Here is a 14373-nt window from a genome sequence, read left to right on the forward strand (position 1 = left end):
ACAATTATTGGCTGTAATTGCTGCATTCTGGTACTAAGTTGCAGCTACACACGTAATTGCTCTTAATCGGTATTCTACAAACTAAGCACACAAAATCCTTAGCGAGCAGCTGCAAGGGGGCATGGACCTGGGAGGGGCAGGGGCGTGTCTAGCACTTATACACACAGGTTCGCTATTAGCTCATATTAGCCCTCTCCTCAAGTCACTTCACTGGCTCCCTATCCATTTCAAACTCCACTTATTGACTTACAAGTGCAACTCCTCAGTACCTTCTCCAGTCTCCACTCATCTCTTCCTACACTCCTCCCCTGAAACTCTGTTCATTGGGTAAATCTCTCTTATCTGAACCCTTCTCCTCCACCGCTAACTCCAGACTCCGTTCCTTTTATCTTGCTGCACCGTATGCCTGGAATAGACTTCCTGAGCCGGATGTCAAGCTCCATCTCTGGCCGTCTTCAAATCTAGGCTAAAAGCCCACCTTTTTGATACTGCTTTTAACTCCTAACCCTTACTCACTTGTTCAATACCCTTATTTATCATTCCCACCTTAGTAATTCCCTTCGCTCTTATTTGTCCTGTTTGTCTGTCCTAATTAGATTGTAAGCTCTGTCGAGCAGGGACTGTCTCTTCATGTTCACATGAAGCTTCCCGAATGTTTGTACGTTTGGGAAGCTTGCCAGGTGCCCTTGGCCTGGATTGGCCGCTGTCGTGGACAGGATGCTGGGCTCGATGGACCCTTGGTCTTTTCCCAGTATGGCATTACTTATGTACTTATGTACGTCTAGTAGCGCTATAGAAATAAGTAGTAGTAGTAGTCTTTGGGATTCCGGAATGTTGCTACTCTTTAGGATTCTGCACGGAATCTTGCTACTCTTTGTCCTTATCTCTTATTTGTCCTGTTTGTCTGTCCTGATTAGATCGTAAGCTCTGTCGATCAGGGACCGTCTCTTCTTGTTCAAATGTACATCACTGCATACGTCTTGTAGCGTGATAGAAATGATAAGTAGTAGTAGGTTCTAAAAAGTTGTGTGATATGCATTTAACTGATAGCAGTTAGGTGTAAGCATTTTACACCAGTCTTTGATCTAGCATAGGTGCTCTCACCTACAATTAGTCATGTAACTGCACACCTTATGCTAGTAATTCTGTAACAGTAATTGCACGAGCAATTGCTGATATTCAAATTTGCACTTAGAATGCATCATTCCAGCGCCTAACTTTAGGTGACCTATAGAAAATTACTCCCCATATTTCCTGTCTTTATAAAAGCAAACAGGTGGTTTTTGGTCCTTCACACATAGGTGACATTATATAAAATGACCCTCTAGACCAGGGGGTTTTAACCCAGTCCTCGAGACACACCTCGCCAGTCAGATTGTCAGGATACCCACAATGAATATGCATAAGACAGATTGCCTAGAATGGAGGTAGTGCATTCAAACTTCTCTCATGCATATTCATTGTGAGTATCCTGAAACCTCGATTGGCTAGGTGTGTCCCAAGCATGGGGTTGAGAACCCCTACTCTAGATGCTTTCAATGCATTTGGAACAACAATACAGAAAAAATAATGTGGATGTTACAGCATATTTTCAGAGCACTTAGCCTTCCAAAGTTCCATAGGTTTCTATGGAACCCTGGAAGGCTAAGTGCTCTGAAAATGATCCCCTTGGTGATCTAGGAGTGCCCGTGACCTTCCAACAGTACCAAAGCCACGTGCAATCAGCATCAACTAACAAGACAAAACAAAATGAATGGGTATTTTTGTAACCGCACCATGTGATTTTAAATCTCCCCTGTCTTGTGCTAGTCATGCTCCATCCACAGTTCACTTGTGAATCATGATACCTTCGCTGATGACGACTAGCACAGCCCCGTCATCCCTCCACTTTATGTAAAATTCCTAATGGAAGGCAACAGGTCAGGTGACAGACTGTGAAACAAAACCACCTACTGATCCTCCAGTCATGATATCAAAGTTCAAAGGAAGACGTCAATCAAGATTCTATCAGTTTTAGTTTCCAAATGAAGAACTGCAAATACATTTACGAGAATTCCTCTAGCTCTGGGTCTTTAAAACACGTACTTGAAAAGCTTTCACATGAAATGGGGAAATGTTACTTTTATCATTTCAAACCCATAGATCCAGCATATTCTGTTTGGTGCTACGTGATCAGTGAGTTGACAACACACATACAAGTAGGACTCTTCGTTTTGCATTCACTACTTGGTGTATTTATTGACCCCTGATGCAGACGCTTTTTAGCGTCGAAACACGGCCTGTGTCGGATCGTTATCTCTGATATAATAAAGACTGTTGGACTCACGTCTCCAGTGGTGAATCATCTATTAGTCTCTACTTTTGCCTTCTGTGATTCGTCATCGTAGAGAACTTTTCCTGTTCTATATTTTGGATTTATCTCCAGCCAGACCATCTATTAATATCTGTATAGTCATTACCAATTCCTTTTTTTTATTGTTTTTGTGATTACATTGTATGCTGGCTTTGTAGAATAACAAAACATTTTTATGTGCATCACTGTTATAATAGTACCTGGGGTCCTTTGTGTACCAGCAACTTCCTGTTCCTCTCCCGTTTTACCAAGGGCTGTTGTAAGCCAGACACATATTTGTCCTGTCAAAAGATCAAAATAGTTACCCTTATGCTCAAGTGCAAATAAAGGTTCTGGCCCAGATCGGGCTTCCTACTCCCGATTCTTGCAGTGGTCCAGGTCTTGCCATGTTTGAATAAGTGGAGCCGGCATTTCGGCCACTGTGCTGTGGCTTTCTTTAGGGTATGCTCCGGTTCACTAATACAAATACATAGTATAGCAGTAAGCATGTAAAAAACATAAGTATAAAGCAACAAAGAAGTAAAGAGGGGGTTCATTCATTTTAGGAATGAAACCACAAAAAGGAGAACTGCGGGATGTCTCCCCCCCACCCCCACCCCATAAGGAGATTAAAGCTTTCCCCTCTGTGGAAAATTACCATCCAATTAACAGTTGCTGAACTGGAGAAATCTAATTTCTCTGTCACTTCCTGCTGGTGGGAGGTCTGGGTTACATCAAGTGGATTACCCATATAGGGTTGGATTCTATATAACGTGTGGCAAGTAGTGTGCATTAAATTGTGTACATGGTCAATTTGCGCACGCTACTCAACTGAGCAATGAGCCATTTAGTGATAACTAGTAAAAAAGGCCCGTTTCTGACACAAATGAAACGGGCACTAGCAAGGTTTTCCTCGGAGTGTGTATGTTTAAGAGACTGTATGTGCGAGTGACTGTGTGTGAGAGAGAGAGAGAGAGTGAATGTGCGAGTGTGTGTGAGAGAGTGAGTCTGGGTGCGAATGTGTCTGTGAGAGACAGAGTGTGTGTGTGTGCGAGAATGAGTGTGTGTGCAAGTGCATATGTGAGACACAGTGTGAGAGACAGAGTATGCGAGAGTGTGTGAGACACAGACTCTCTGTGAGACTGAGTGTATGAGACCAAGAGTGTGTGAGTGTCTGTGTGACACATAGAGAGTGAATGTGATAGTGTGAGACATAGAGTGTGCGAGAGACAGTGTGTGAAAGTAAGAGAGAGAAAGACATTGACTGTGAGAGAGAGTGTGTGTGTGACAGAGAAACCTCCCCCCCTCTCTGGGGTCAGGGCCCCCCTCCCTCTCTCTGGTGTCTGAGCGTTACTGTGCAGGATGCTGAGCTCTGGCTGTGCTTCAAGGAACTGACCAATCCTATTTAATAGAATGCACCTCCAACATTCTGAAGCCGAGAAACCTTGAGTGGTTGGTCACTTCTGCTTGTGACGAACCCGGAAGTACGTGATGTCAATTCAGGAGATGGATACAGAGAGCAGGAATGACTCAGCCATGCAGTCAGCTTCAGAATGTTGGAGGTGCGTTTTATTATATAGGATTTGCCAGTGCATTTTTTCTAGCGAAAAAGGTGCCGGTACTCAAATGCCAGGCCACCCTTCAGGGGTGGGGTGATCCCTGAGGGACCCACCCCACAATAACAAGCCAGTTACAGAATCTATGATAAGGCAGAATTGTTGTGTAGATCCTGAGCTCATCATTAAAAATTGGGGACCATGGGTCACTTTTAGCAGACAATAGAAAAGGTGCCGGTACTCAGTACCCCCAAGTACCCCCTCAAAAAAAGCCCTGGGATTTGCCAACAACAACCATGTATCATCACTAATTGGCAATTATTGGAATTTACACGCGCTTGTTAGGCATATTCTAAAAAGAGGCATGCATGAATTTCAACGCGCATAGCTGAAAAGGGGGCACAGCCATGGGAGGAGTGTAGGTGTGTCAGAGCGTCAATCAAATTTACATGCATTGTTATAGAATTCCGGGAAATGCTCATACATTTAGGTGCAGGTATTTACATCAGATTTTTAGTGGCATAAATGACTGCGCCTAAACGTACGCACGTTCCCTCAGCCTATGTACTATTCTATAAACCGCGTCTTACTATAGTCACTGTTTACAGAATAGCGCTATGCGCGTTATTCCAACACGCCTATATTTTAGTCACCGTTTACAGAACCTGGGAGATAATGCTTGGAAGTAGCAGACCCACTGCATCCTGCAGTTTATCCTACACATGTGGTTCTGGAGGACTCGGCAGAACTCAAACCTAAATATTTCATAAAAGTATCAGCACTCTCCCTGCAGAGGTTGGGGTCTCGTAGCTCATTTCTGTCTGCACCAAGTAAGAAAAATAAAAACAGCTTATAAAATTCAAATGTCTTTATTTTATATTTAAAAAAAATTAAAAATTTGAACAGTTTTAGTTTTCTATATTTATAAAAAAGAAAAATTCTAACCTTCTTTTAACGCTCACTGCAAACAGTAAAAACAAACGTATGTATATATATTACAAAGAAAATTTTTCAATTTTACATTGTAGAAGTGTCTACAGGCATGCACAAAATTCCTTAGTTCTGTAGAAAATTTAAAAAAAATCTGAAAACTTAAGTAGAAAAATTCTACATTACAATCTTGCTCATCAACTGGAGATCTGTCAACATAAATCCCTGTTCCCCTCCACCCACCAACCATAATTTCTCTTGGGACCCTTCCCTCCCCCAACCCAAATTCTGAGTCCAATATCAGCAAAGATGCTCAAAGGTGAGAGGGACAGAAGGAGAAGGTGAAGCGAGAGGTGGCGGTCTGCCAAATGCAATTCTGAAGGGCACTTCTGTTGTGTAGAGGAGAAACTGAGACAATTCTTGAAGTCCCGAGAAAAGGTTGTTGGACTCAAAGCTTCAAAGTAATGTGATGTTTTTTCATGGAATCAACATGAGTTTCTTAACTATAAAATGTGATGCACGGAAGCCTTTGTAACCACCTAGTCACTTTTCTCTAAATGAGGTCAACATTACGAGCCAACGGTAGAGAAGGCAAGAGTAACTTCTCAACTTAAGCTAGGCAGGAAATCTTCAAAAGGGAGAAAAGAGGACGAGTGAGATCTGTACTGAGAAAATAAACGCCCTTTACTGGCCTACCCTCTGCAAAATATCAGCCCAAACCAATGAATAAAGCAGCAACACTTCCTTTTTAAAAAATAAATCTCCAACCCTACTTAAGCCTTTAAAGCAGGATTCAGACCCTTGGACAAATCAGACAATCTGAGGCCACCTTTTCAACAAATTGCAATAGACTATGGAATCTGTGGTCCCAATTCTTTATAGAAAAATTGCCTTCCCTACACAGATTTTTTTTTAAATATCAGCACAAGTTAGGGGCATTTGACTACAAGAAATTTTCTTCAGGAAGCTCAGTCGCGGTTCATTGAGTGCTGGTCTGAGCAACCATGCCACCTTTCCAAGTATCACAATAGTGTACTTTTCAGTAGGAAAAATAGAGGTACGTAGTCATTCATTGCATGTTTTAGAAGACTAACACTACACCATGTAATCTTAGTGGAACTGGGCAATATTGGTGTTTCAGGGAGCCCAGTGAATGATCTAGTAATTCTGTTAGAAAAACAAGAGAAAGGTTTAAAATAAAGAGAGAGAGAAAGACTAGAGAATACAGAAAAGAAAAAAAAGCCTAAGACTGGTAGACTCAACAGGTATAAATAAAAGACTAAACTCCACAGGTAGGGACATGAAAACTGTGCAAAGAACAGCTGGTCTCATAATTTTCAGACCTTTGCAACATAGACGGTCAGTAGCCCAACTGTTTGGGGAGGCTAAAGGGGGCGGAGCTTACCTCCATACGCTCCGTGGCAGCGACGTCAATGAAGAAAAAGACTACAGGCTCGCCGCCAGCTTCTCCCTTCTCTCTGCACACAGTGTCCCGCCTTCTGCGGTGATGCATTTCCTGTTTCCGCGAGAGCGGGACACTGTGTGCAGAGAGAAGGGAGAAGCTGGCGGCGAGCCTGTAGTCTTTTTCTTCATTGACGTCGCTGCCACGGAAATAAAAGATGAAAATGCGCGGGGCGGGAGGGTGGGCTGCACCACAAGCGGAAGTCGACGATTGGGCTGGGGAGGCTTAGCCTCCCCAAGCCTCTTATACGGGGCGCCTATGCTTTGCAACATTTTTAGGCCTTTCTCCATCATGTTGTCCTGCTGGAATTGTTTTTCTTTCGGCAATTCCTGTATATGTGTGCCTTAGGAAACCTGCAGTGGTCACTCTGGATCAAGCTTAGATTGGAACCAGCCCACCCTTTCCAAAAGTGACAAGACTGGGGTGGGTGAGACCTTTCCCCAGCCCCTCATCCCACACCCTGACAATGAGAAACTTCACAGAGAACATGGCAATTCTGCCAACTCCTACTTTCTCACTGTTTGTATTTATGCTATCAATTAATTAATTGATTAATTAAACACGGGCCACAGTGTTTCAGTTACCTTTTCATGGCTCCTAACCAATCAGGTGAACAAGCATGGATCAGATATGCAAAAAGAAAACGCCTTCAAAATTTCAAGCCTAGAAATATGTTGTTTTGGGGTTATCTGGCTCCAAGCTTTAAGGTTTCATCTGGCTTTTTCAAACTCCACCCCAACGGGTCCTGTAGATTCATTCTTTAAATCAGGGGTTTTCAACCCAGTCCTTGGAGCACACCCAGACAGTTGGGGTTTTGAGGATAGTCCTTTGAATTCAGGGAAATCATGAAAACCCTAACTGGCAGGGTGTGCCCCCAAGGACTGGATTGAAATCCTTTGCTTTTAAATAAAAAACAACCAGATGGTCCAGAGTTCACTGGGAATGGGAATTTACAAGGCAGAATGAACTTAAGCTCAAGCACAACATTTGTGGAGAATTATTTATTTATGGTTCAAAAGAATGATAACTACACCTCCAAAGGACAAAGTATCTTTCAAGACACAACGAAAACCAAAACCAGTGGGGTGTGGAAAAAAAAAACGTGCTAGAAAACAGTAAACTAATAATTTCCACTTGCCGAAAATGACTAAATCGGGTTACTGAATATGAATCGAGCAGCACACAGCAGGAAGGGAAAAAAGGCCTCAAAAAGCTCCCAGATACACAACATCTACCGCAGCCAGTGGCATAGCTACGTGGGGCCTGGGCCCCTGTAGATTTGGCCCTGGACCACACTGCTGATTACCCTTTCGACCCCCCCACCTGCCGTCAACCCGCCGTCGCCTACCTTTGCTGGCGGGGGGCCACAACCCCCACCAGCCGAGGTCCTCTTCTTCCAGGGCAAGGCTTCGTTCAGTTTCTGAGTCTGACGTCCTGAAGAACGAAGCCTTGCGCCGGAAGAAGAGGACCTCGGCTGGTGGGGATTGGGGTCCCCCGCCAGCAAAGGTAGGCGACGGCGGCGGTGTGAAGGTCAAGAGGTTCGTCGGCAGGGGAGGGGGAGGGTCAAAGTTGTTGGTGGTGGTGGGGTCGGCAATGGTGGGGGGGCTAAAATGTGCCCCCTCACCTCGGGCTCTGGACCCCCCCCCTCCCGCCAAAGTCTGGCTACGCCCCTGACCGGAGCTAACCAGATCCCTAAGATCTTCCCTTCATCATCGGCCAAAAAAACCTTCAATTTGTGGTTGACTTCCTGCTGCACTTATTATGTACGTTCCTATTTAATTTTTTATATATTTTTCATTCATTATTTTTTCTGCGTGTGCATAATACGCTTAGTGCAAGTACAGACACTTATCTTAGAAGTCGGTACTATCTTCCATTTGACATCCGGTGGAGCACTGTGGCGTTGAGCTGTGGCTGTCCCAACAGTAACCCTGTCACCAAGACCCTGAAGCAGCAGCGCGAAATGCTGACCACTGTCGGCTTGGGGCAAGAGGGTGAAGACAGCACGGCACGCGCTGCGATTGATGGAAGATAGTACCGACTTCTAAAATAAGTGTCTGTACTCGCATTAAGCATATTATGCACACGCAGAAAAAAATAATAAATGAAAAATATATAAAAAATTAAATAGGGACGTACATAATAATAAGTGCAGCAGGAAGTCGACCACAAATTGAAGGGTTTTTTGGCCGATGATGAAGGGAAGATCTTAGGGATCTGGTTAGCTCCGGTAGATCTTGTCTATCTTAGGAGCTGTTTGAGGCCTTTTTTCCTTCCTGCTGTGTGCTGCTCGATTCATATTTAGTAAGAGCAGCATAGTTTGTACATTACCTGATTTAGTCGTTTTCGGCAAGTGGAAATTATTAGTTTACTCTTTCAAGACACAAACAGTGAAAAAATATGGTATGTGGAGAACAACCCATTATGGGGACTAGTACAGGAAGGTGGTTCCATAGCTTCAATACAGGCTGTAACAGTCCAGGCTGGATTCCTGGCCAGAAAAGAATGAAAGGAATTCACCAGAGGCAAAATGAAGGAAGTGTTCGGGGCACACGAACAGAAGGATCTTCAAGGCAAATGAGCCAAGGGGTAGGCATGGAGTGGGAGCATCTTCATAGCCTAGGGGACTGTGAAAAGAAGCTAAGGGTAACAGAGAGGGAAACAAGGCAATTGAGACAAATATAAAAGAAGAGGTTAAGGGGTAAAGACAAGATTGCCCCCTCTCAGAACGACAAAGGAAAAGTGGGGCAGGCTCAGCTTGTTCCTTATGACACGGGGTCCCCAAACCCAATCCTTGAGTGTCAAATGCAGGTCCGATTTCCAGAATGTCAGCAATAAATATGTATGAGGCATGAGCTGAATGCCGTGGAAGCAGCACATGCAAATACATCTTGTGCATAGTCACTGTGGAAATCCTGAATAAACTGGCTTGAGGCCCTTGGGGACTGGAATCAGGGACCCCTGCCTTATAATATGGAGCTTGCTGGCCAACCCTGGAAAGAGAGCATCATTCCTGACTATACTGCTCATTCTTATCTCCCCCCTCCCCCCACAATTCCTACAACTGTAAACCTCTTGTAAACAGAATGAAATGTTAAAAAATTACAAATATAAAAAGAAAACCACAGTTTTGACATTAAGGGCAACAAATAAACATTTCTTGTTTTTCTTATATATATGAAACAGTTTTTCTTAAGAGTTCAGTGCCTTAAAAAAGGATGATACGAAATCACAGTGATGTTAGAGATGGCAGTAAGATCACTCCGCAAGTACCCCAAAAGCACTGTCATTGTTACACAGAAAGAATGTACCCCAAAAGTGCGACTGCCACTAGAAAATCCTTGTGAATTACTGAGGTATTTAATAACAGAAACTATTCCATTTGCTGAGAAGATGGTAGCTGGGTACCTGGTGATGACATCATAGTTGTCCAAGGATAGAGCGAGACTATGACATCATCTTTAGGAGACAACCTGGGAAGAGAGTTCTCTTGCTGCCCTTCGAAACACAAATATGACTATCCTTCTGTATATAAAACAGGCTGTCTGCTAATTACTTGGTAACTCCCATGTCATCTGGGAGATGAGGCAGTGGAAGAAGGGGGATATCAAGGACAAGTCAACCCCGTTTGCCCCACTGTGTGTAGTTCTAGCTCCGTAAGAAAATAAAAAATATATAAGCTCACACATCCAACAGGACATCACCCCTTAGGTCCACGGAGCTGACTGGTCACTGTACAGATAATCATGGAAAGCTCCTTTGCAACATAGCACGTGTACTTTTGAAACTTGCTTTGGTGGGGAACAGGGACAGGAATATAGCTTGTTGTAACTGAAATTTATTATTAAAGGGTGGGCTGTATCAAGAGGCATCTGTAAGAGCCATGTGGGGTGATGTCACCAATTTTAATGCTGCAAATATAGAAACAATCAGCAGAAGCTTCAGAGCTGCACTAGATAGGTTGCAAATATTGAAAAAAAAAAAGGTCTCCCTAGTGGTATAAAGTGGGGTAAAGATGAGCAGCTTGTTTACCAGTAGAAGGGGGCACCTGAATGGGCAAAGGGACTATGACAGGGGTAGCCACACACAGAATTCACACCATGGAAATTGACTCCATTATGAGATTACTCTTCTCTGAATCTCCCCCCACAAAAAAAAAGCACTACAGCCAGCTGCTGGAAACCTTAAAATATATTTCCACCAACCTTGGGCTGATGATACAGCAAGAATGAACAAAGATGGTCACCCTTTCTCCCCCACACCCACCCAGAATACCTCTGTTGCTCAGCTTCCAATAGTTTGGCACACTCCGAGGCTTGTCAGTAAGTACCACTGCTCTAACAATGCCCCCCCCCCCCCATATCACAACCCCTTGTGTGCAAATAACACAATGTATCAGCGTGTGTGTGTGTGTCTGTGTCAAAGTATACACACATATATACAGTAATATCTGTGTACCTAGATGGATTTTCAAAAACTCAGGGCCTGATATTCCAAAGGGTTTAACTCCTGCCTGGTTAAATTATGCCGAGAGGGGATATTCAACAGCATGTAACTCCGCAGTGCTATTAAACACCTCCTCTGACCACCGCAGGGCTGTCCGGCCAGTGCCAGGACAGAACCGGGATTTATCCGGTCAGCAGTGATATTCGGTCTGCTAACTAAGCGCATAAAGTTAGTTCAGCTAATCCAGATTTTCAATGTCAACACCATGACACGGCTCAGCACTGAATATCCGGATTTAATTCAGTCCACGGCTGCCAGCCGCTTAAAACCACCAATTGCAGCGAGACGAATATTGGGCCCGTACATTTTCCTTGTATCTCAAGAACAAGGAATTTTTAGGATGGCCAGATTTTCTCCTCCGTGTCAGAAACTCCTCTTTCTCAGCTTTCCAAACCCCTTTTCAGGTCTGTAAGGTCTATTTCAGGTGAGGTTGTAACAGTGCAGAGCGGTACAGAGACATATGACACTCCCAAGGCCTAGGGTGGTACATTCCACGTCCCAGTCCCACATTCTGAAAACAGCAGGTCACAAGGGCCAGAAAGCCCTTGTCCTGTTATGTACAAACACGAGACAGTCTTAAAAACAAAAACCAAGAACAAAACAATGAGAACAGGCCAAATGCCAGGCCAGTCATTTAGTGGTCACAAAATCACTGCAACACCCATGACTTGCGACACTCACTTCGGTGACCACATTTGGGGCAGCTGTCTTTCTTCAAATGCCCTCTCTCATATGTGCGTGTGTTAAAGAAAAAACAAAACAAAAAACAAATCCAAGACCAACTTCTGATTCCAGGAGTCCTTCCGAGTCCAAGCGCAGGAACAAGAGGCCAATTGAGAGCCCCAGCACCACTACTTGAAGGAAATGAACCCTGTTATTAGAAAAGCCAAAAAAGGCTAGCCCTTGATATCCAGCTCTGTGTTTGACCCCTGCAACAGCAGGCATTGACCTTGAGACCCTCAGAGATGAGATGACTAGAGGACAACTCTGAAAGAATGTTAAAAATGTCTAGGGCGAAATTCTCACACAAAAGAATAGAGGAAGTCACATCTCAACTCAGGAGTAAGACAGCGAGAAGATAACACAAAGAAGAGACAGACAAAGAAAGAAAGAGGGAGAGAGAAGTTGGGAAGGAAGGGGACGGCAGTCTACATGCATTTGTATTACCAATTATCAAGGAGAAAGAAGCTTAAAAAACCTGCAAATAACTTCACAGGACTTGGGTAATGTGACTGTTTCCCTGAAAGGAAAAACACTGATGCTTTCTCCCAGAGGCGCTGGGGGAAAGGTGAACAGGGACAGACAACACAAGTGAAACATCAGAGAATGAGAAAGAATGGAAAACGGACACAGGCGGAGGTTTGTACGCAGAGCCTTGGTCTGTCTCAAGACACACACTGTTCGATACCCTCCCACTACAGGAGTCCCACACTTCACACTGAGGTCTCAGACTGCAGCCTCATGACAAACTTGTGAGATTTGGGGTCCACAAACTCCTCCGAGAGCTTGAAGAAAGGAATCTTCTTGGTGCTGACAACTAAGCTGAAGTCATGACGCTTGAGGACAAAAACAACACCGTCCTTCAAGCCATTGGTCACGGGCTCTTCACTGACCAGTGTCCACTGTTTGGCCAGCCAGCGGTCTTTGTGATACTGGATGGTGGGTCCGGGGCTCAAATACCTTTCAAGAAAGGCCTGAAAAGGAGAAAGGTGGAGAGAGAAGAGAGAAGGCAGTTAGTTACATGAGGAAACAAAATGGCTGCAAGGCACCTGTTGATGGATGAAAGCTGCAACATGATTGGCTGATGAGACATCTTCATAGCATCATAAACATAGTAACATAGTAAATGACGGTAGAAAAAGACCTGCACGGTCCATCCAGTCTGCCCAACAAGACAAACTCATATGTGCTACTTTTTGTGTATATCTTACCTTGATTTGTAACTGTCATTTTCAGGGCACAGACCGTACAAGTCTGCCCAGCACTATCCCCGCCACCCAACCACCAGCCCCGCCTCCCAACCACCAGCCCCGCCTCCCAACCACCAGCTCTGCCACCCAATCTTGGCTAAGCTCCTGAGGATCCATGAGGACCATGAGGAAGATCACTTCCAATGCACCTTCAGGGGGTCAGAAGTGTTTTACCTACACTAATTGGCTGTCTGAAAAACATCCTCCCTTAATGAGGAGAAAATCTACATTGGGGGAGGAAAGTTATGCTCATTGACAGCATTTTCAAATGATTTTTCAGAAAAGGACTGCCTGTAAGAAAATCAGGCACAAGAGATTACATATACTTTCTACCCTGGCAAGTTTCAAAACAAAAATGAGAACATATTTTCAATGTGAAAACCGGGGAACAAACTGAAGGTAAGACGTTTGCACTGTCTGTGTTTTGATAAAAAATTGAAAAATTGTCCCATGATACCACAGAGGAAGGAACATTACCCAGGCTCAGACATCAAAGAAAGCTTCTGATCCCATAATACAAACGCCCTAAGGTAGGCTGTGAACATGGACAACAGATTTAATGTTATGAGGTAAGGTAAGGTATCGCCAGTGACGGCATCGCTCACTTCCATTTATTTTTTTTCTGTTGACTTTAGCAGTGTGATCAGGATTCCACAATCAATTATAAAACACATTTTTATCTGGAAAATAAATTTTAATGTCACTGAAAGATACCTGCTTCCCAGCCATAAGACCAAATTCTGTCTTCCATTAGAATGAAAGTCACCTCTCAAGTCTTCTGAATAATATTTCTGCAATCTGACTGGTGAAATAAGCATGTGCTAATTATCTATACTGCACTGTTTCAGACCTCATAATCCCCATTATTGAAAGGAGCCAATCAGAAAGTGTTTTCTAAGAGCCCTGGAGGGGACCCGGGAGAACTGGAGAGTTGAGAGTCCAGTAGGAGATGAGGGAGAAATGGAAAGTCTGCGTCGGTCATATTATGACGAGGAATTGTTGAGTTCCTCTGAAGCTGAAAAAAGTAGCCTTGAAGGGAGCTGTGAATAGTTGGCCGAGGATAATTACCTGTTGAATCAAATGTACTAGCAAAGATCTTGAAACCTAAGACATGAAGGAAACTGAGCAAAGTATGTGTAGCTTAGCCAAAGGCGGATGTGTGTGGTCTGGAAAGATATGGTGTACCTGCTAATGTAACAGAAAGTGACAGAGAACGAAAAAGCATGTTGCTTGCCAATTATCTTACCACACCAAGGAATATATCTGTATCCTGAAAACTGCTAATAAAAACAGCTCAACTGAAATAGCTATTAAAAGCCTGTCTAGCAAAGCTGCTGGGTTAGCAGCTGTATGATGGTCTCTCCTAAAGCTTTAGTTATTATTTTGTACTTGTAACCTATGTTGTGTGTTTATTTCTTTGAATGCACCTTGGGCTCTGAAACCTAAGAGCCGAGGTAAGGGCAAGGTTTTAATAGCCACCAAAGCAGGCTCACACTGGGCAGACTTATACGGTCTGTGCCAGAGCCGGTGGTGGGAGGCGGGGCTGGTGCTGGGCAGACTTATAAGGTCTGTGCCAGAGCCGGTGGTGGGAGGCGGGGCTGGTGCTGGGCAGACTTA

At 44.0% G+C, this 14373-nt stretch overlaps 2 protein-coding genes across 4 annotated transcripts in view; one reads left to right on the forward strand and one right to left on the reverse strand.

Moving 5' to 3' along the window:
• The window catches only part of LOC115458422 (SLAM family member 5-like), a 276484-nt gene that overhangs the window by 86395 nt on the left and 175716 nt on the right, over nt 1-14373 (forward strand). The window lies entirely within an intron of this gene.
• Nucleotides 12090-14373, reverse strand: part of LOC115458421 (vang-like protein 2) — a 29750-nt gene continuing 27466 nt past the window's right edge. Inside the window, 1 exon segment of the mRNA XM_030188374.1 lies at nt 12090-12480. Within this exon segment, the coding sequence (XP_030044234.1) occupies nt 12220-12480 (261 nt within the window). The 3' untranslated portion in view covers nt 12090-12219.

This window comes from Microcaecilia unicolor, chromosome 14, assembly GCF_901765095.1.
Source record: "Microcaecilia unicolor chromosome 14, aMicUni1.1, whole genome shotgun sequence".
Classification (NCBI taxonomy): domain Eukaryota; kingdom Metazoa; phylum Chordata; class Amphibia; order Gymnophiona; family Siphonopidae; genus Microcaecilia; species Microcaecilia unicolor.